Source organism: Microcaecilia unicolor, chromosome 9, assembly GCF_901765095.1.
Source record: "Microcaecilia unicolor chromosome 9, aMicUni1.1, whole genome shotgun sequence".
Taxonomy (NCBI): Eukaryota; Metazoa; Chordata; class Amphibia; order Gymnophiona; family Siphonopidae; genus Microcaecilia; species Microcaecilia unicolor.
In genome coordinates, this window is record NC_044039.1 from 92,242,654 (window position 1) to 92,262,533 (window position 19,880).

General features: G+C 42.0%; 1 protein-coding gene across 2 annotated transcripts in view; it reads right to left on the bottom strand.

Moving 5' to 3' along the window:
- Positions 1-19,880, bottom strand: part of SOX5 (SRY-box transcription factor 5) — an 860,916-nt gene that overhangs the window by 69,987 nt on the left and 771,049 nt on the right. The window contains exons 11-12 of one of the 2 annotated variants that reach the window (XM_030214565.1): positions 19,699-19,876; positions 7,987-8,132 (exon numbers count right to left, since the gene is read on the bottom strand). In XM_030214565.1, the coding sequence (XP_030070425.1) occupies positions 7,987-8,132; positions 19,699-19,876 (324 nt within the window). Of the gene's footprint in view, positions 1-7,986; positions 8,160-19,698; positions 19,877-19,880 lie in introns of both variants that reach the window. The other variant, XM_030214564.1, reaches the window with a different exon arrangement.

The window sequence follows — 19,880 nt, forward strand, 5'->3', positions numbered from 1 at the left end:
GTAGGAAAGGATAACACCCACTTCTGGTTTCTTTGAAGATCCCAGTGCCTAAAGATGTGTGCATAAATTTTAAATAATGTCAATTAGCACTGATAATTATTAGTGTCAAACTATCAACTCTAATTGATTTGATTGTCAACAGAATAGCACGCACAACAGGGGCATAGCCAGACTTCGGCAGGAAGGGGGTCCAGAGCACGAGGTGAGGGGGCACATTTTAGGTCCCTCTGGCGCTGCTGACCCCCCCCCCCCGCCGCCATTGCCAACCCCCCCCCCCGCCGCCATTGCCAACACCCCCGCCGCCACCACCACCACCATCTTTGACCCCCCCCTGCCGACGACCCTCTCCCGCCGCAGTTATCGCCTACTTTTGGTGGTGGTGGTGGGGGGGGGGGTCGAGAGGATCTTCGGCAGGGGGCTCCAGGGCCAAATGTATGGGGGCCCAGGCCCCCTGGCCCCACATAGCTACGCCACTGGCACAAATTGGGTGCATGCACAATTTTGAGTGACCTATAGGGTAATACTGTACAAATAATCTTCTGTTACAGAAAGTGCAGTAGCTAACAAACTACAAATAGCACATGCATTGGATAATAACAGAGGGAAAATATATCTAAAATATTGAATTAGTAAACATTAAATCTTTCTTGGCTGCAGTTTTTATAAGCTTCTGAATAAATTAATAAAAAAAGGAAGAGTCAACAGCCAAGAGAATTTTAATCTTCCAACTCTACAAACTCCAGAGACCACTGAAGAAGATGAAAGATTTATGATGTCAGTAATAACAATATAGTGAAGAGCGAGAGCCGCTTGTAGAACCAAAAGAGCTTTTATTACTAGCGTCAATAGAATGTACACAGTGACCTGACACAGCCGTGTTTTGGCACAAACACTGTCTGCATCAGGGATCTACACACTCTTACACAGATTACATTGTTAATATACTTCAATTTTTACATGGTGCTTGCTGAAGAATTCAATTCTATCAACCAAAAAGCAAGCAATATTCTCCCAAGTACAGAAATACTGCACTTTAATTACAGAGGAAAAGGCTTCAGATGCTTTGCATTCACTTTTGATTTTATCAATGTGAAGGCTTGGCAATCCAGAATTCACCATTAAACTTCAATCACTGAAATGTGGATTTCTGGCAAGCTTCTTCATAAGCCGAAAAAACCTCTGAATTATTTATAATTTTTTTCTTTTTCTATTATCTGTATTCTGTAATCTGCAATCTAGTCTTTTTCCATAGTTCCGGCGAAAACCGGACAGGGCACAACATAAGGGTACTTGAAGATTTAAAGGGTAACGTTCCTAAAGAAGCTCAAGCGAAACAGGGGCTCGCTGTAGAGCGTAGCCCGATATTGCACGTCAGTGTAAGATAAGTACCTTATGTTTCATTCACGTCACAATAAAAGAAAGAAATACACAAAAAAGAGAAAAACATAAACCTCCCTGTTTACTAAACCTCACTACTGGCTGCCGTGCGGCAATGCCAACGTGTCGGTATTAGCGCACAGCAGCCGCTAGTGCAACTTAGTAAACAGATGAGAAAATAAGTGATAACATAACTCTAGAACATAGCACACAAAGTTGTAGGGACAAGGACAAATATAATAAATAAGGATATAAAGGGGCCCTTTTACCAAACGGCGGTAAACGGTTGTCCGTGGTGGTGTCGGCGCATGGGATTGCCTTCCTCCATGGCCACCTTTTAATGAGGTGGGTAAAAGGTAATTTTCTGTAAAGGGCCAGCAAATGGCTATGCGCTAACGAAACACATTGGCATGCAGCCATTTGCTGGGGGAGCTCTTACTGCCTCCTATTTACTGCTAGGCACGCCCCCGGCACTAGAAAAAAAAATCCTAGTGCTGGAAAAAGCACGCACCAGAAGCCGGAACTACTGCTGGGCTCCTGAGTGAGCCTGGTGGTATGGCCAATTTCCTGTGTGCAAACCAAGCGGTAGCCCTACGGCCAAGTAGTAAAAGGGCCCCAAAGAAAAATTACCAAGGGATACATTTACTAAGTTGTGATAAGCACTAATGCAAGCTTACTGCAGCAAAAACAAGGGTTTACCACGGGGTGCATTTAGGCATCCAATTATAATTATTGCATGTGTGTGTGTGCTACCCATGCGCTAAAAATTAAAATTATTTTTTAGCACTGGGAACAGGTCTGGGGCAGAGTGTGCATGTCCTGCGCTAATCGGTTCATGTGTGGTTAGCGTGTGAGCCCTTATTCAGAGCTGCGTACATCTAGTAGCGCTATAGAAATGTTAAGTAGTAGTAGTAGTAGTATCATCCACATAACGGGTGGTGGTAGGGGTTCACATGCTAATGGCCTCGCGCTAATGGGAAAATTAGTGTGTGGTCATTAATGGGGAAAATAGAAAAATCAGCCATTTTACCCCAGCGGTAAAAATGGCCTTAGAATGCAGGAATGACTCATGTAAAGATGTGCTAAGGCCACTTTTGACCACAGTTTGGTAAAAGGGCCCCTAAAGTAGAACAGATTTATACCACATATTGCATAACAGAAGACAAGTGGAGTGGTCTCAAAAACCCCACTGTCAATTATTCAAGGAATTAAAACAGCCAACATGGCCACTTTTTACCCAAATGGTTACATCAAGGGTAACTAATAAAACTATAAAACAAACATAAATTCAAATCAATAAAACATATAAAAACAATTATAAATATATAAAGAGGCCCTTTTACTAAGGTGCGGTAGGGCCTAACGTGCACTAAAAGAGAACTACTGCAGGATACGCTGAGGCATTCTGTGGTAGTTTTCCACTTAGCACGCTCTTAGTCCATGCTGAAAAATATTTTTTATTTCCAGCGCAGGAGGTGTGCCCATAGGCAGACAGTAGGTATATCTGCGCTAATTAGGTAGCGTGGGCACATTACAGTGCAATACCCAATTACCATGAGAGTAGGGTGGGAGCCCTTACCACCTCCTAAATAGATGGTGGCAAGGGCTCCCTTGGTAATAGCCACGTGCTAATGGGGAAATCAGAATGTGGCCATATGGTGGCCATTTTACCGCCATGCTAAAAGTTGCCACAGCATGTGAAAAACCCAAGTGCTGACAACAACGCCATCTACTTTTTAGCATGACTTGGTACAAGGACTTCAAAATGAATGGACAAATCAAAAAACAAATATGTAATCTAGTAACCACAATTATTCAGGAGCAGAAAACAAACATTTGGACATCAAAAAATTCTATTTAAATTCTATTTATATACAAAAGCATTCCTTAAATAGAATCATTAAAAAAACAAATGGAATTGTTGAACAGATCAACTTTGAACCTGTAATGATCATATGACAAAGCAGTCACCTTCCAAAAGAAGCCACTTTGCTCTCTCAGTAATACTCCATGCCTCACACAGTAAAAGTACATATGGTTAAAAGATACCATAAATTATGCAAATAAATTAGAAGGCCCTTTTACAGAGCAGCAGTAAACCCAATGCAGGTTTACCGCATGCTAATCTGGAACTACCACTGGACCAATTTTTTAAGGCGCTATTTATAGAATTTGGCCTAATGTAAATGTGTTAAAAAGCACTGGTTCCAGTACAAATCCCTGTAATAGACCACTATACAACATCTTCCATTGAAAGAATTGCCTATTTAACTCTATTTTCTGGTTTTTAATTTCCTTAGGTGTCTTAATGAGGAATTTTGCCAAATGGGTTTTGAAAATCTAGATGCACTATGGCCTTTATTTTTAAAAAGATCTATTTATGATTTACGTATACTGCATACATGTGTACAACCCAGTTTCAGTATTTACACATGTAAATCCACACTACATTTACAGGGGAAGTTATCAAGGTGTGGTAAAAGACAAACTTTTACCACACCTTGATTTACCATGGTAGTCATTAACCTGTGGAACAGTCCTGCAAGTTGCTTACTACCATGGTAAATGAATAACACTGTTTAGCAGCCACACTGCATGCAGTAATAATAACAGCCCAGAGCATTGAGTTGCCAAGCCATAGCCTGATGCTCCCAACCTTGACTTCCAGCTCTCACCCTTCTGATCGAGCCCCCCACCCTCTGATCCAAGTCCCCACCCTCCTGATCCAAGTTGTCACCTCCAATCCAAATTCCTACCCTTCGATTCAATCCCCAACCTCCTGATCCAAGTTTCTACACCCCGATCTAGTCCCCAACCTCAAAAAGTCTCCCTACCACACCCCATTGCCCACACCTGTGTGCCTTGTGGTCCCTGGGCAGGAGCAATAACCAGTCACTCCTGCCCTTCTGGCACCATCTGTCAAAATAACAAAATAGACCCTGAACTATTGTCAGAGGACTGTGTGAGAAACTAGATAAACTAAAGGTGGACAAAGCGATGAGGCTAGATAGCATACATTTGAGGGTACTGAAGAAACTTAGGGAAGTTCTGGTGGTTCAGCTGTCTGACCTTTTCTATGCTTCTTTAGAGCCAGGAGTGGTCCTGGAGGACTGAAGTGGACGTGGTGGTCCCTTTGCACAAAAATGGAAGTAAGGAGGAGGCTCAGTATTACAGGCTGTTAAGTTAGACTTCTGTGGTAAGTAAATTAATGGAAATTCAGTTTAGTTTAGTTGAACTTGATTTACTGCCCTTCAGTATAATCAAAGCAGTGTACAATAGTAGTTATTATCATTTTCCTAAATGGCATAAATGCATTTAAAACAGAGAATAGTGAGGTTTCTGGAATCTAATGCATTGCAGGACCCAAGGCAGCATGGTTTCACTAGAGACTAGTCTTGTCCGACAAATCTGATTAATTTCTTTGACAAAGGTAACCAGAGAGTTAGATCAAGGGGCAGTGCTAGATGTAGTGTATTTGACATGGTTCTGCATAGATGACTAGTACATAAACGTAAATAAAGCTAGTTTTCCTATGTGTCCTTATAAAAAAGGTTAAAAAAGGCACCTATTCAACTTCTCAACCAAATGACCTGTTATGTTTAAATCTTTTTATTAAGATTATCAATGAATATACATGTCCAAGATTGCCAACAGATAAAAATGAAAAGACTTATACATCAAATGACCTGTTATAAAATTACTCTTTATATCCAAAAGGATTTGATTGTTGCTTTTCATTTTCTGGATAGCACAGAAGAGGAAAAAGTGGCCCCTCCCCCCAGGATCATTGCCACCGCCGGGCCTTCCCTCCAGGATTGTTGCCGCTGCTGGGCCTCCTCCCGAGGATCGTTGCCGCCACCGCTGGGCCTCCCCCAGGATCCGCCACCCCATCTTCCCCGATCGCTGCTGCTGCCCGTCCTAGGTACCTTGGCTGGCAAGGATCCCAAGGCCCCGCCAGCAGAAGAGTTCTCCAGCGCTGATCTTTTTCTTTCTACCCCGTGGCCTTCCCCTGTGGCTGCTTTTTCTCTCAGGTCACGAATGCGAGGCCTGAGGGGAAAAGCAGCCACAGGAGAAGGCAATGCAGCAGACTGTAAAGAAGAGCAGCCTGCGATGTCTATTCCTCCAGGTCCTCCCCAGCCTCTAAGGTGGGCCCGGCGCTAGAGTTATCTCTGTCCTGCTTCCTGTCAGGACACAATCACCAGGGTCCCGTCAGGAGCAAGAGAGAGAGACCCCGACACCGGAACTCCCTTGGAGTCCCGAGCCCGGGGAATTCTGCCCCCACCTGCCCTCCCCTCTCGGCAGCCCTGGGTGTTAGTACATAAGTATTGCCATACTGGGATAGACCGAAGGTCCGTCAAGCCCAATATCCTGTTTCCAACAGTGGCCAATCCAAGTCACAAGTACCTGGCAAGATCCCAAAACAGTATAATACATTTTATGTTGCTTATCCTAGAAATAAAAAGCTTTATGGCTTGACTTACTCCTAATATAATATAGGCTACTAAAATATATAAGTGAAGGAGAAAATCATTCAAAACATTCGCAATTGGTAACAAGGTGGAGTCTCATATCTTTTTGCACGAATATTCACATCACTCCCTTGGTGACTCTATTGACTTGCATAGGTTTAATCATCGACTAAAACCACCTCCACCCTAATACTGCAATTTCTTAAACATGACATACCAAAAAATGCAAACATATGTGGATATATGCAAAAATATACAAAAGACACTTAGCTTGCGGAGCATATAAACTCCCTTATTCAGACTGAGTGTGTAGAGGCCCCGACAGTGCCTGTTTCGCTATGCTTCTTCTGGGGGAACCCACACCATTTAGCTGAATAGCCAAGGGGCTGTGTCAAGACACGATTCAGCTAAATGGTGTGGGTTCCCCCAGAAGAAGCATAGCGAAACAGGCACTGTCGGGGCCTCTACACACTCAGTCTGAATAAGGGAGTTTATATGCTCCGCAAGCTAAGTGTCTTTTGTATATTTTTGCATATATTTTTGCAAGGGAGTGATGTGAATATTCGTGCAAAAAGATATGAGACTCCACCTTGTTACCAATTGCGAATGTTTTGAATGATTTTCTCCTTCACTTATATATTTTAGTATCCTAGAAATAAGCAGTGGATTTTTCCCAAGTCATTTTAATAATGGCTTATGAACTTTTCTTTTAGGAAGCTATCCAAACCTTTTTTAAACCCCGCTAAGCTAACTGCTTTTACTACCTTCTCAAGCAATGATTTCCAGAGTTTAATTTCATGCTGAGTGAAGAAATATTTTCTACGATTCTTTTTAAATTTACTACTTTGTAGCTTCATTGCATGCCACCCTAGTCCTATTATTTTTGGAAAGAGTAAACAAGCGATTCATGTCTACCCGTTCCACTCATTATTTTGTAGACCTTTATCATATCTTCCCTCAGATGTCTCTTCGCTTTTCCTCATAGGGAAGTCGTCCCATCCCCTTTATCATTTTCATCTCCCTTCTCTGTACCTTTTCTAATTCCACTATATTTTTTTTGAGATGTGGTGACCACAACTGCACACAATATTTGAGGTGCGGTCGCACCGTGGAGCGATACAAAGGCATTATAACGTTATCATTTTTGTTTTCCATTCCTTTCCCAATAATACCTAAATTTCTATTTGCTTTCTTAGCTGCTGCCGCACACTGAGCAGAGGGTTTCAACGTATCATCAACGATGACATCTAGATCCCTTTCCTGATTGATGACTCCTAATGTGGAACTTTGCATTACGTAGCTATAGTTAAAACCTACACAAATTGTTTTATTTATTTGTTGCATTTCTATCCCACATTTTCCCACCTTTTTGCAGGCTCAATGTGGCTTACATTATGCCGTAATGGCGATCGCCATTTCCGGAATGAGAAATACAAAGTAGTATTACATTAAAGTTCATAAATGTTACAGTAAATTATAAAGTAAGTTGGATAAACAGTTCATTTCACAGGCATAAAAAAAAGTTTTGTGCACTTTAGTAAACATGCCTCTTTGTCGATATTATTAAACCTATTTCTATACCTCTGTTGTTTTTTGCTTGTTTCTAATATTTTTCTTCTCTCTGACAGTTTGAAATTTTATAAAACCTTGGCTCTCTTTGTCTTTCGATACAGTAATAAGGACATTTATTGCTTGCACACCCAAAACTTCAGAGGTCAATATTCAAAACTTTTGTCCAGCTAAGTCTAGGAGTTAGCCAGACAAGGCTTGATTTAAATTTTTTTCCTTTTCCCCTTTGTGCATTCCCCCACTTTTCTCCCTGATTAAATATTGTCCAGGCAAATCATGGTCCACAGATAATGTATCCAGAGTTTAAAAAACAGCACTGATTGCATTCCTGCAGTGCAATTTAACTTTAGTTGGTTGGTGTGCTGTAATTCCATGCAGGCTGGTTAAAATTACATGGATAGCTCTGGTCAACCTAAAATTATATTACATTTTTTATTATATGCAAGTTTCAGTGCATAGACCCCCATATCTATTTTGTACTACAGTGTCTTCAAACTCATACATAATGTCAGCAGAGAGAAAGAAAGAAGGCCCAGGACAATGTTTTCAACCCAAAGTCCCAGGTACTCACCTTTTCTGTTCTGCAGTTACTCAGCCCTAGACTATTCACCACTGCTACTTTCCCGTCCAGAATTTGTTGTTCCCTCCGAAGTTGTTCTTTCATCTGTCGAGCCTCCTGGATAGCCTTAGTAACAGCGTCATGGTCATTTAAGTAGCCTGATGACATGATAGAAGAAAGGATATCTGAAAAGTAACATTTTTAAAATCCCAGTGTTTAGAGCTTTAAACATCAACCATGGTTTCTTTTTTAATGTATAGTTTAGTGAACAAATAAATATCACTAGTTAGATATACTTTGGAGTGAATTTTAGAAAAGCATAACTAAACCTCCTGATATTCAGCCAGTGGTGGGCAGGACTTTGACTGCCTGCTGCCGGCGTTCAACCCAAATATTCAATGCTGGGCCGTTTCCAGCAACCAGCATTTAATATCCAGGTTTTTCAACTCTGGTTAGCACATGACCGGTTAAGTTGATATTCAGACTTCACCAGCCATGGCTTATTGGTTAAAGATAGGCTTGCTTGTTTTGTGGCCTTATTTGGCTGCTAGGCCTGGCCGGTGAAGTTTCGAGTATTGGGACTTAACCAGTCACGCCCCAGAACGACCTCTACATCTCCTTTTTTTTAAAAATTGGTGCTAACTGGGCATTTTCAACGTCGATAACCAGTTAAATGCCGCTGAAAATAACCGGTTATCTACCATAATGAATTAACTGGTTGTCAGGGGCTCCTGGACAGTTAACTCGTGCTGAATATCGGACCCCTAATTTATTTTTTCATGTTTTTTTTAATAAATGATGAAGTTGATAGAACTTACTGGGAACAAGCAGCTCCTGCTCAGATAAGTGCTGCTCACTGGGGCCTGGATAATGTCACAGAGAATCACCACTGACTAGCCTGGCACTATGGACTAGATTCTACATATCACACCTAAAAAATCAGCACCAAAATGAAATATGCATAGGAATATTCTATAAAGTAAGCCTAAATTTAGGTGTAGTTTATAGAATAAGTCTAAGTCTCAGATTGATTGCTGTTTTTCAACTTTATATTAATTTCTTGTATCTTGTCCCAAAATTGTGGTCAATATTAGAAGTTAAAATTGCCTAACCTTGTTAAGGGATAATGTTTTACTTTATTTTATATTTCTAATTTCTTTGCATTTGTATAAATATGAATGTAATATTGAAAATGCATAAATATAATTAAAAAAAAAGAATGTGGACCCCCACCTTAACCTGTGATGAGTTCACTGCTTCATTACATACCAATGCAAGTGAGATACACATAGAGAACCGACACCCTATCCCAGATCAGATTGTGCCCATCAAAAATTGCTTAGGGTCAGGGATGATGGCTAATGAGAAATGGTGCACGTAAATTCTAATGCATGTAGCCAAAAAGGGGCATGGTTATGGGCATTTCAAAAAACAATGTGCACTATTATGGAATACACCCGATCTGCTCCTAAATTAGGCGCAGGTATTTAGGCCTGGTTTTAGGTGGCCTAACTGGGTGCAACTAAATTTTAATTGCAAGAATGGCGCATCAGCATATTCTATAAACTACATCTAACTTTAGTGTAGGTTATAGAATCATGCAAAGTGCATGGTTTTTGGGTGACGATTTTTAAGGTACCATTTATAGAATTTGGTCCTATGTTTATAGAATAGCGCCTGAGGGAATAATTCTATAACTAGATATCTCCATTTAGACACTCTGAAGATGCATGGTGAGAACCTATTCTATGACGGTATCTGGGTGTCTGAAATTCCATTATAGAATACTAGTGCCCACAGTTGCATAAATGTGGCAGGAACATGCATAATTTACAGTATTCTATAGGAGCCCTGCCCATTGACCACCCCGCCACATCTATATGCACACTTCCCTTGTATTTATGATCTGTGCTATTTATACACACTATTACACAATAGCGCTTAGGGACCCTGCTAGCACTTTCACAGGTAAGTGTACATTCAGGACTGAATTTTATAAATGGCACTAAAAATCAACACAGGATAAAAAAAATGCACTAAGCGCTATTTTATAAATGGCGCTCAAAGTTAGGCAAAACAACACAGAGAGGGTTCAAAGCAAAAACACTGTCCAAAGCAGAAAAGCACCAAAAGTCTTCAAAAACAGAACAAGTCTTTTATTTCACAACGCGGATCAGTCTTGTACTTCAGTGACCCAACAAGGATAGGATTAATATTATCATATGACCCCTGACACAGGCGCTGTGTGGGTCATTGATTTACAAGACTGATCCATGTTGTGAAATAAAAAAAAGACTTGTTCCGTTTTTAAAGGGTCTTGGTGCTTTTGTGCTTTGCTCAAAGTTAGGCACCATTTATAGACTAGCACTTGGTGCCAGTAACTAGGCTTAACTTTAAGCATGAGCATTTACACCAACTAAACCCCGGTGTAAATCCTTGTGCCTAAATTAGGTACAGACCCCCCTTATTTTATAACACCGTGCATAAATTACAGGAACACCCCTGATCTGTCCTTGACCCTTCTATGGCCATGACCCCTTTTTGCAGCCATGCATAAAATTTATGTGCTGATCTGGGCGTGCAAACATGCACACAAAACTTTTAAATTGATTCCCATTGGCTCTGATAATTGATTGTTACAAGCCAATTATTGGTGCTAATTGGCTTATCCAATTATTTTGCATGCGCAAATTGGGCATATGTCCAAATTTGCACACACAATTTTTAGTGCATTTATAGAATTTGGGGATTAATGTGTGTAAGTGTTAGTATTCTGTTCACTTACATGTGCAAGGGGTACATAAATGCAGGCAGCCAGTTACAGAACTGCCCTTTACAGGGAAAATTGTTTAAAGTTATTTTTGCACTTATATTATAAAAGTATTCTCCACAAGCACCTGCATAGTACAATTACAAAGGCTCTTTAGCAATACAACTCCTAATGCTGCTACATGGCAAACTTTGTTGTCTGTTATAGGATTACTTGCATAGGAAACAACTAGTAGCCTGAAGTTCCGTCTATTCGTGTGTTCAGCACATAATATGAAGCCAATATCTCTCAATTCCCTGTGCACCTTTTAAGTGAGGCAGACCAGTATAGTACATGAATCTGCATATATGAAACAACCAGAGAAGGGACTTCTGTTTCTGACATGGTGTTAAATTTAACCATATCCACTAGTGAATTGTAACAGATGGAGGGGATTGTGGGACAGAAGGCAAGCACTAATCATACACAGAATGACCAGCTTGCCTCAACATGTTTAGTGGATTCCAGCAAACTCTACACCCTAATCCCTTTTTAGAACAAAAAAACATCTGGACTATAAATCCTGTAAACTGCCAAAACATACTATTAAATCCTATGATTTGTTATAAAACATTAAGATTAGAGAAAGGAAATATAAAATAGCTAACTGCTGTGTTAGGAAAATGTTATTAATACTCTTTTTTTGTCTCAATTATGAATGTTCTGTTCCTAAAGAGTCTTGTTTAATCATATCACTTTATTCTGCTACACTCTAACTGATCTACTGGTTGCCAAGAAAAGGAACACTGCATGCTGCTTAAAACAGCTCAGTAGGGAAAACTGGTGTCAGATTTGTTCAGATCAACAACATTGGACGGTTTGTCAGTCCCTTCATTTTAAAACATACGGGACCTAGCTGGTGTTTGGGTATTTGATAGAGAGAAAGGAAACATTTAGGGAGGGCAATAAATCTTTCCTTGCTCTCTGAAAACATTGTGATTTTTTTTATCTAAGGGGTCCTTTTAGAAAGCGGTGGTAAGTTTAATGTGGGCTTACCGCTCGGCTACTGCAGCAGCCTGGTAGTAGTGGCCACTCCCAGCACGCACCATTTCCGGCGCTACAAAAAATGTAGTACTGGTGTGTCACCAGCGGTAATTGGGCAGTGCCGCCTGCTGGCCAGTTACCGCCTGGATAGCGTGGGATTCCTTACTGCCACATCAATGGGTGGCGGTAAGTGCTCCCCCCTTGAAATGGTCACGCGGAGAGTGCTTCACTTGCCACATGGACATTTCTTTAAATAAAGACCTGTCTTTTACTCGCTGCGGTAAAAGGGGGCCTTGGCATGCATCAAAAACATAAGCTGATGCTAGCGCAGGCCCCCTTTTGTCGCAGCTTCGTAAAAGGACCCCCCCCCCCAAGTTCCTAATTATTTCTCTCTCTAAAAGATACAAAAGAAACCAAATAGGCTCTTTTGATCTTCTCTTCCATGAATAATAAAAAAAAATCATTGACCACCTTTCTTCTTATTAACAGCAAATTACAAAATCCTGCTTATGGGGGGGGGGGGGGGGGGGGGGGAGAGATTTAAGTTTATTGTGTAATATTTAAAAATGTTCCCATTTGTGTTGTATCACATTCCTTTTTGCTGGAGATATGGTATAAATAATTGTATGATCTCTATGCATGCACATGTATATTTTATTAAATGGATGTAAATTGTAACGCAGCCTCAGTTGCATGCAAATCATGCCCCTGGGAACACTTAACCATAAGATCATGGTGCATGTATTTCAGAAGTACCTGGCAAGGTCCTACAAGAGTAAAACAGATTTATGTTTCTTATCCTAGAAATAAGCAGTGGATTTTCCCAAGTCCATCTTAAAAATGGCTCATGGACTTTTCTTTTAGGAAATTATCCAAACCTTTTTTAAACCTTGCTAAGCTAACTGCTTTACCAAATTCTCTAGCACTGAATTTCAGAGTTTAATTACACTCTGAGTGAAGAAATATTTTCTCTGATTTGTTTTAAATTTACTACTTAGTAGCTTCATTGTGTCCTAGTATTTTTGGAAAGAGTAAGCATGCGGATCCACATCTATCCATTCCACTCAACTCAGTATTTTATAGACCTCTATCATATTTTTTTTATTTATTTTAGTTACATTTGTACCCCGTGCTTTCCCACTCATGGCAGGCTCAATGCGGCTTACATATACAGGTACTTATTTGTACCTGGGGCAATGGAGGGTTAAATGACTTGCCCAGAGTCACAAGGAGCTGTGCCTAAAGTGGGAATCGAACTCAGTTCCTCAGGACCAGAGTCCACCACCCTAACCACTAGGCCACTCCTCCACTCCATCTCTCCTCAGCCATCTCTTCTCCAAGCTGAAGAGCCCTAGCTGCTTTAGTCTTTCCTCATACGGAAGTCATCCCATCCCTTTTATCATTTTCGTCACCCTTCTCTGTTCCTTTTCTAATTCTGCTATATCTCAAATGGAGCAGTAGCCTAGTGGTTAGTGCAGATAGCCTAAGAACATGGGCAACTGAGTTCAATTCCCACTGCAGCACCTTGTGACTCTGGTGAAGTCACTTAACCCTCTGTTGCCCCAGGTACAAAACAAGTATCCGTATTGTAAGGAGGTTGGAGGGTCTAAGCAGGTCAGGAGGAGGTATGGGGCCAGACTACGTTCCCCACAAGGCCCTGAGAGAAGGGATCGGGGGGGGGGGGGGTAGGTCCCAAAACCCGGTATGGCCCCCACGTGGAAGGGAGGGGGAAAAGGACTGGAAAGAGCAGCTGCTATGGCAGACGAGGGCCAGAAGGGGGAGTAGGGATGACAAAGCTCAATTCCCTTGGGTTAGAAATCAGTACAAGATTCCTTTCCACCTGGGAGAGGGAGGAGGTCTCCAACCAACAGCCTAGCAGAGAAGCAGAGTTAATGGAGTGCTTGGAGGAAGGAGAGTCTGGAGGGACCAGCACACCAGGTTTGGAGGAGCCGGTTGACATGGACTGTAATTATACTTTGGGGCAGAGTTGCAGGGACTGAAGGCAGTGGATGGTCACAGGAGTCAATTAACTGTGTTGTGGGCGGTGTACTGCCATTCTGCAACCACCCAAGCGGAAAGACTTTTAAAACTGAAACCCAGGCTGTTGAACTGGGGAGAACTTGGATTTAAAGGGAAGTTTTTTCTTGTTGCTTTGTTTTGGAAACTGAATGGGACTTTAACCCCTTGAACTGAGATTTGTGGAGGAGGGGAAATAAACTGTTTGGAACTAAAAGCTGTGTTGTCTGGAAGGACTTTGTGGACTGCTGAAGGGAGCCTACCACCCCCTGAAGGTTTGCTACCGGGATTACAGTTATTACAGTATATAATATGTAAACTGCTTTGAATGTAACCACAGAAAGGTGGCATATCAAACAACATCCCCTTTCCCTTTCCAAAAATAAGGATCTTTTTTGAGATATGGTGAACAGAATTGCACACAGTATTCAAGGTGCAGTTGCACCATGGAGCGATACAAATGCATTATAACATTCTCATTTTTGTTTTCCATTCCTTTCCAAATAATTCCTAACATTCTATTTGCTTTCTTAGCTGCCACTGCACACTGAGCAGAGGGCTTCAATGTATTATCAACGACACCTAGATCCTTTTCCTAGGCGATGACTCCTAGCTTGGAACCTTGCATCACGTGGAGGGGCATAATCGAACGTCGCCGGTGAAACAGTTAGCCGGCGATCTATTTTGGCGGCAGCACAACAGCTGGCTGGAAACGTATTATCGAAAAAGATGGCCGGCCATCTTTTTTTTCGATAATATGGTTTAGCCCGGCCAAATGGCTTGGATTTCGCCGGGTTTGAGATCGCCGGTTTTGTTTTTCAGTGATAATGGAAAAAAATGCCGGCCATCTCAAACCCGGCAAAATCCAAGGCATTTGGTTGTGGGAGGAGCCAGCATTTGTAGTGCACTGGTCCCCCTCACATGCCAGGACACCAACCGGGCACCCTAGGGGGCACTTCTAACAATTAAAAAAAATATACAAGTACCTCCCAGGTGCATAGCTCCCTTACCTTGGGTGCTGAGCCCCCCAAATCCCCCCCCAAACCCACTCCCCACAACTCTACACCACTACCATAGCCCTCATGGGTGAAGGGGGGCACCTATATGTGGGTACAGTGGGTTTTGGGGGGGGGGGGTTGGAGGGCTCAACACTTAGCACCACAAGTGTAACAGGTAGGGGGGGGGATGGACCTGGGTCTGCCTGCCTGAAGTGCACTACACCCATTAAAAACTGCTCCAGGGACCTGCATACTGCTGTCAGGGAGCTGGGTATGACATTTGAGGCTGGCATACAGGCTGGCAAAAAAGGTTTTTATTTTTTTAGTGTGGGAGGGGGTTGGTGACCACTGGGGGAGTACGGGGAGGTCATCCCCCATTCCCTCCGGTTGTCATCTGGTCAGTTGGGGCACCCTTTTGAGGCTTGGTTGTGAAAATAAAAGGACCAAGTAAACCCGGCGAAATACTGCTTAACGCCACTTTTTTTCCATTATCCGCGAAAGCCGGCCACGCCCATGCCCCGCCTTTGCTACGCCCCCTTGAACTTTTGCCGGCGAGGCGACGGGAAAGCGGCGATGCTGTCAAAAAAGCCGCTTTCAATTATACCGATTTCGCCGCTTTTGAGAGATCGCCGGCCATCTCCTGATTTATGTCGGGAAATGGCTGGCGATCACTTTCGAAAATAAGCCTGATAGCTATAGTGTATGTTCATCTTTCCCACATGCATCACTTTGCACTTGCTGACATTAAATGTCATCTGCCATTAGGATACTCAGAGGGGGATAATCGAATGGGGACAACCATCTCTAAGGGCGCCCATCTCTGAGGATGTCCCCGCGAAGGGGCAGGGCATCCCGTATTATCGAAACATGATGGGCGTCCATCTTTCGTTTTGATAATACGGTCGGGGACGCACAAATCTCAACATTTAGGTCGACCTAAATGTTGAGATGGTCTACCTTAGAGATGGGCGACCTTGGTTTTCGCCGATAATGGAAACCGAGGACGCCCATCTCAAAAACGACGTCCATAGCACTGCTTAGTAAACATAGGTCTAAGTTTGTAGATGCACACACACATGTGTATATGTTACTGTTCTGGTCATTTTGATATGTTGTGGCTTGGGCATCAACATTTCAAAATGATTGGAAACACAATACAAATTACACATTCCTAGATACAAAAAGGAACTTGCTCAGTATTGTGGATGCTCAGCACCCACTGGCACCCACAAAGCTGGCTCCTATGGTTCTTGGTTAGAAACCTGGGACAGAGGTATAAAAATCCCTTTCTGAGTTCTAGAAGAAACATCAGGAAAAACATATACTGGCTGATATTCAAAACAATTTACCGGTTAAAATACTTGATTGGGGCTAGATGCTAATTTTCAGCAGCACTTAACTGGCTAAGTACCGCTGAAATTTGCAGTTAGCGCCTAACTTAAAGTCAGCTATGTTGGGGGAATTCTTTTGGGGGGGGGGGGGGGGGGGAGGCAGAGTCAGCACTTGGCCACTTAAGTGCTGATAATCAGCCCTTAAGCAGATACAACCATTTTACAGGGTATATGTTAAAAAATGAGCAGGGCTTTTTTTGAGGGTACTGGCACCTTTTCCATTGTCTGCTAAAATTGACCCATGGAACCCAAGTTTTAATGAAAGAGCTCAGGCTCTACACACCAATTCTGCCTTGTCATAGATTCTGTGACTGGTTGCAGGGGGCCTGGCCATTGTGGGGTGGATCCCTCAGTGATCACCCCACCCCTGAACGGTGGCCTAGCATTTGAGTACCGGCACCTTTTTTGCTAGAAAGAACGCACTGCCAATGATTGGTACTTACATGTGCAAGTGCTGATTTTACAGCCTGCGAATGTAAGTGCAGGCAGTTAAGAATTTAAGAGCCAATTAAGGAACTGAGCTTAAAAATTTTTTTTCAGGTACTTTTAAACTAGAGAAATAAGAAGATTTGCTTCCTCAATAACTTCTGCATATCCCAAGATCAAACAAGCAGTGAACTGACACATGTCTGCCTTGTGGCAGGTGTAAATGGTGACCTCTAGATTTTTTTTAAAGTATGAATTACCATTGCAAAAGTAGAAATATATGTATACTTTGCAGTCCAATAAGCACATAAGCACCGCCATACTGGGAAAAGACCAAGCGTCCATCGAGCCCAGCATCCTGTCTCTGACAGCGGCCAATCCAGGCTTCAAGAACCCGGCAACCCCCTCCCCCCAATTTTTTTTTAATAATGTTCAATGGACTTTTCCCTCAGGAATCTGTCCAAACCCCCTTTAAATTCCGTAAGGCCAGCTGCTGTCACTACATTCTCCGGCAACAAATTCCAGAGTCTAACTACACGCTGAGTAAAGAAAAACTTTCTCCTATTTGTTTTAAATTTACCATATTGTAGCTTCATCTTGTGTCTGTTTAAAATTGTGGATACTGTGGGTCTTCACATCTAAATAGTGGCTTTCTAAAATCACTGCGTGGACACATAAGCCACTTTCACAAGTAAATGTCACTATTTATTTATGCCAATGTCAGGCATGCTTTCTAAAATGACTGCCAATACATCTAAGCAGCAATATTCAGCCACAGAGGGGGTAATTCTAGAAGAAGGACACTAACATTTTAGAGGGGGAAGTTATTAACAAGGATTGCCGTCAAGATGGGTTATTTTATCATAATTCATGCTATGTTAGCACAGGGTCCTGTTTTATTCAATGAAAGCCTGTGCTAAACTAGCACGATTTGTGGTCAAATAACCCATCGTAATGGTAGTCCACATTGATAACTTCCCCTCTTAGGCTGTTACAACAAAGAGGGAACAACACCAAGAGCAAAAGCCACAACAAAAGAACATGGGCCCTGATATTCAGCCAGCGGAGAACAGCGTGTTTGCTGTTTGTCACCGGCATTAAACCCAGATATTCAATGCTAGGCCATATCCAGCGACCAGCATTGAATATCTGGGTTTATTTTGGCTGCTAAAAGGTTAACTGGCTATGCTGATATTCAGCGCTACACAGTTAACTTTTTAGCAGTCAAAGATAGGTCTGCTATTCAAGCGGCCTATATTGACCACTCAACATAGCCAGTTAGGCACAGAGTATCAGTGATTAGGTGCTTAAATCCTATTTAACTGGCCAGGAGCTGTTCCTAGCTGGTTAAATAGTTTTGAATATCAGGGGGACAGTTTGCCACAGGTGTAAGGATGGACCACAGGAGCCCTCACTGAAGAACAAACTGTTTATGGGTTATTGAAGCAGTCTACATTCAGGTATAATGGCCCCTTTTCTGTCCTTGGGGGGCTCACAATTAAAAACCAAACATGAAGAGATGAAGTGAATTTTGAACTAGGGCCCCTTAGTTCTCAGCCCCCTGATCCTATCAATAGGCTACTTCTCCACTCTGGATGGGTATGTGGTTGACCATTTGTAACATGGATGTTCCTATGCTGCCGCAATGATGTCCATGTCCCTTGTCTTGTCCTATTTATAAATTGGACGTTTCAGTTTGTAAAATGGATGTTCATGGTGCACGTCACCAGCACATGGATGTGCATTTCTCATGAATTTTAGAACAGACTGTACATCGATAGATCCTGTTCTAAAATACTAGCACCACCAGCGATGCGCCAACCCTGACATACTTATTCTGAATTGGGTGTCTTTCCTAAAATGCCATTCCATGTGTTATCAAAGTGCCTTCAGATTTGATCTATTGTTTTAAAAGGTCTTCTATAAGCTAAGGATATCATAATATGACCCCTTAAACCCAATCTTTAAGTGGTAGATTTTCACTCCATATTATAGGCAATGTTTTTTTATATATTCTTGATTTCTGTAATGCTATTTATAAAGGCCTCCAACACCTATATGAGGAAGCTGCCAAATAATGCTGATCTTTTTTCACAAAAAAAGCCAAAGGGTGGAGAAAAACCGCACAGACTGGTGTGCAATCAAGAGAATGAAACCATTTTTTTTTAAACTCAGATTTGAGACATTTTTCTCTGCAGTGTGTGCAAATCACAAGGGGACGTGTTGGGGATGGAATCTGGGCGTTCCCAAAACTTGGATGTTTTTCTGCCATAAAGGAACAAAGCAAAAACGTCCAGGGCTAAAAGTTAGATGTTTTGGTCTAGATCTGTTTCAATCATGCTTAAGTAAAAAAATGGTGCCCCACATGATGAGATGACCATGGAGAGATTAAGGCATGACCCTCCCTTACTCCAACAGTGGTCATTAACCACCTCTCACCCCCCAAAATATGTGAAAGAAACAGTACATACATGACAGCTTCAGATGTTATGGCCAGTCCTACTAGAATAGCAAGTAGGTCCCTGCTGGAGTAGCCTACTGGACTGTAGAGAAGGGGACCCAGGCCCACTCTATCTGCTACACTTGTGTGATGGAATGTGTGAGCCCTCCAAAACCTACTGTACCTACATATAGATGACACCTGAAGGCATAAGGGCTATTGTAGTGGTGTACTGTTGGGTATAGTAAGTTTTTCATGGGCTCACCATACAATATAAGGGGGTAAGGGTGAGATGTGTACCTGGGATCTTTTATGTGAAAACAACTATAGTGCCCCCATAGGGTGCCCCACTGCTTTGCTAGGATGACTGTGTGGCCAGTCTACTAAGAATGCTGGCCCCCCCATACATCCCAATGGCTTGTTTTTGTGTATTCTCCCCTTTGATTTTTTTTTTCCAAAAATAGTCCTAAAAGAACACAAAAAAATCTAGCAAATGGTCATTTTCAAAAGGTTGGTTGTTTTTCTGGTTTTAAAAATGGCAATGTTTAGATGTCTTATCGAAAATGCCCCTCCATGTTTATCATAACAACTGAATTCAATATTACACAATTAAAACTATGATCAAAATACTGTGTAACAATAAAGTACAAATGATCTTACCTATTGAGTTAACTCTAGAAGAAGGATTAGCTAGAGTGGATGGGATAGAAGACTTAAGGGAGTCTGTTCCATTGTTTATTCTCAGAGTTGGTGTATGAGGAGAGGTGGATGATGTTGGTGACTTGCCCTCAGAGATCTTGGGTTTGGCTGAAAGGTTCAGTGGCTGGGTCACTTCATCCTGC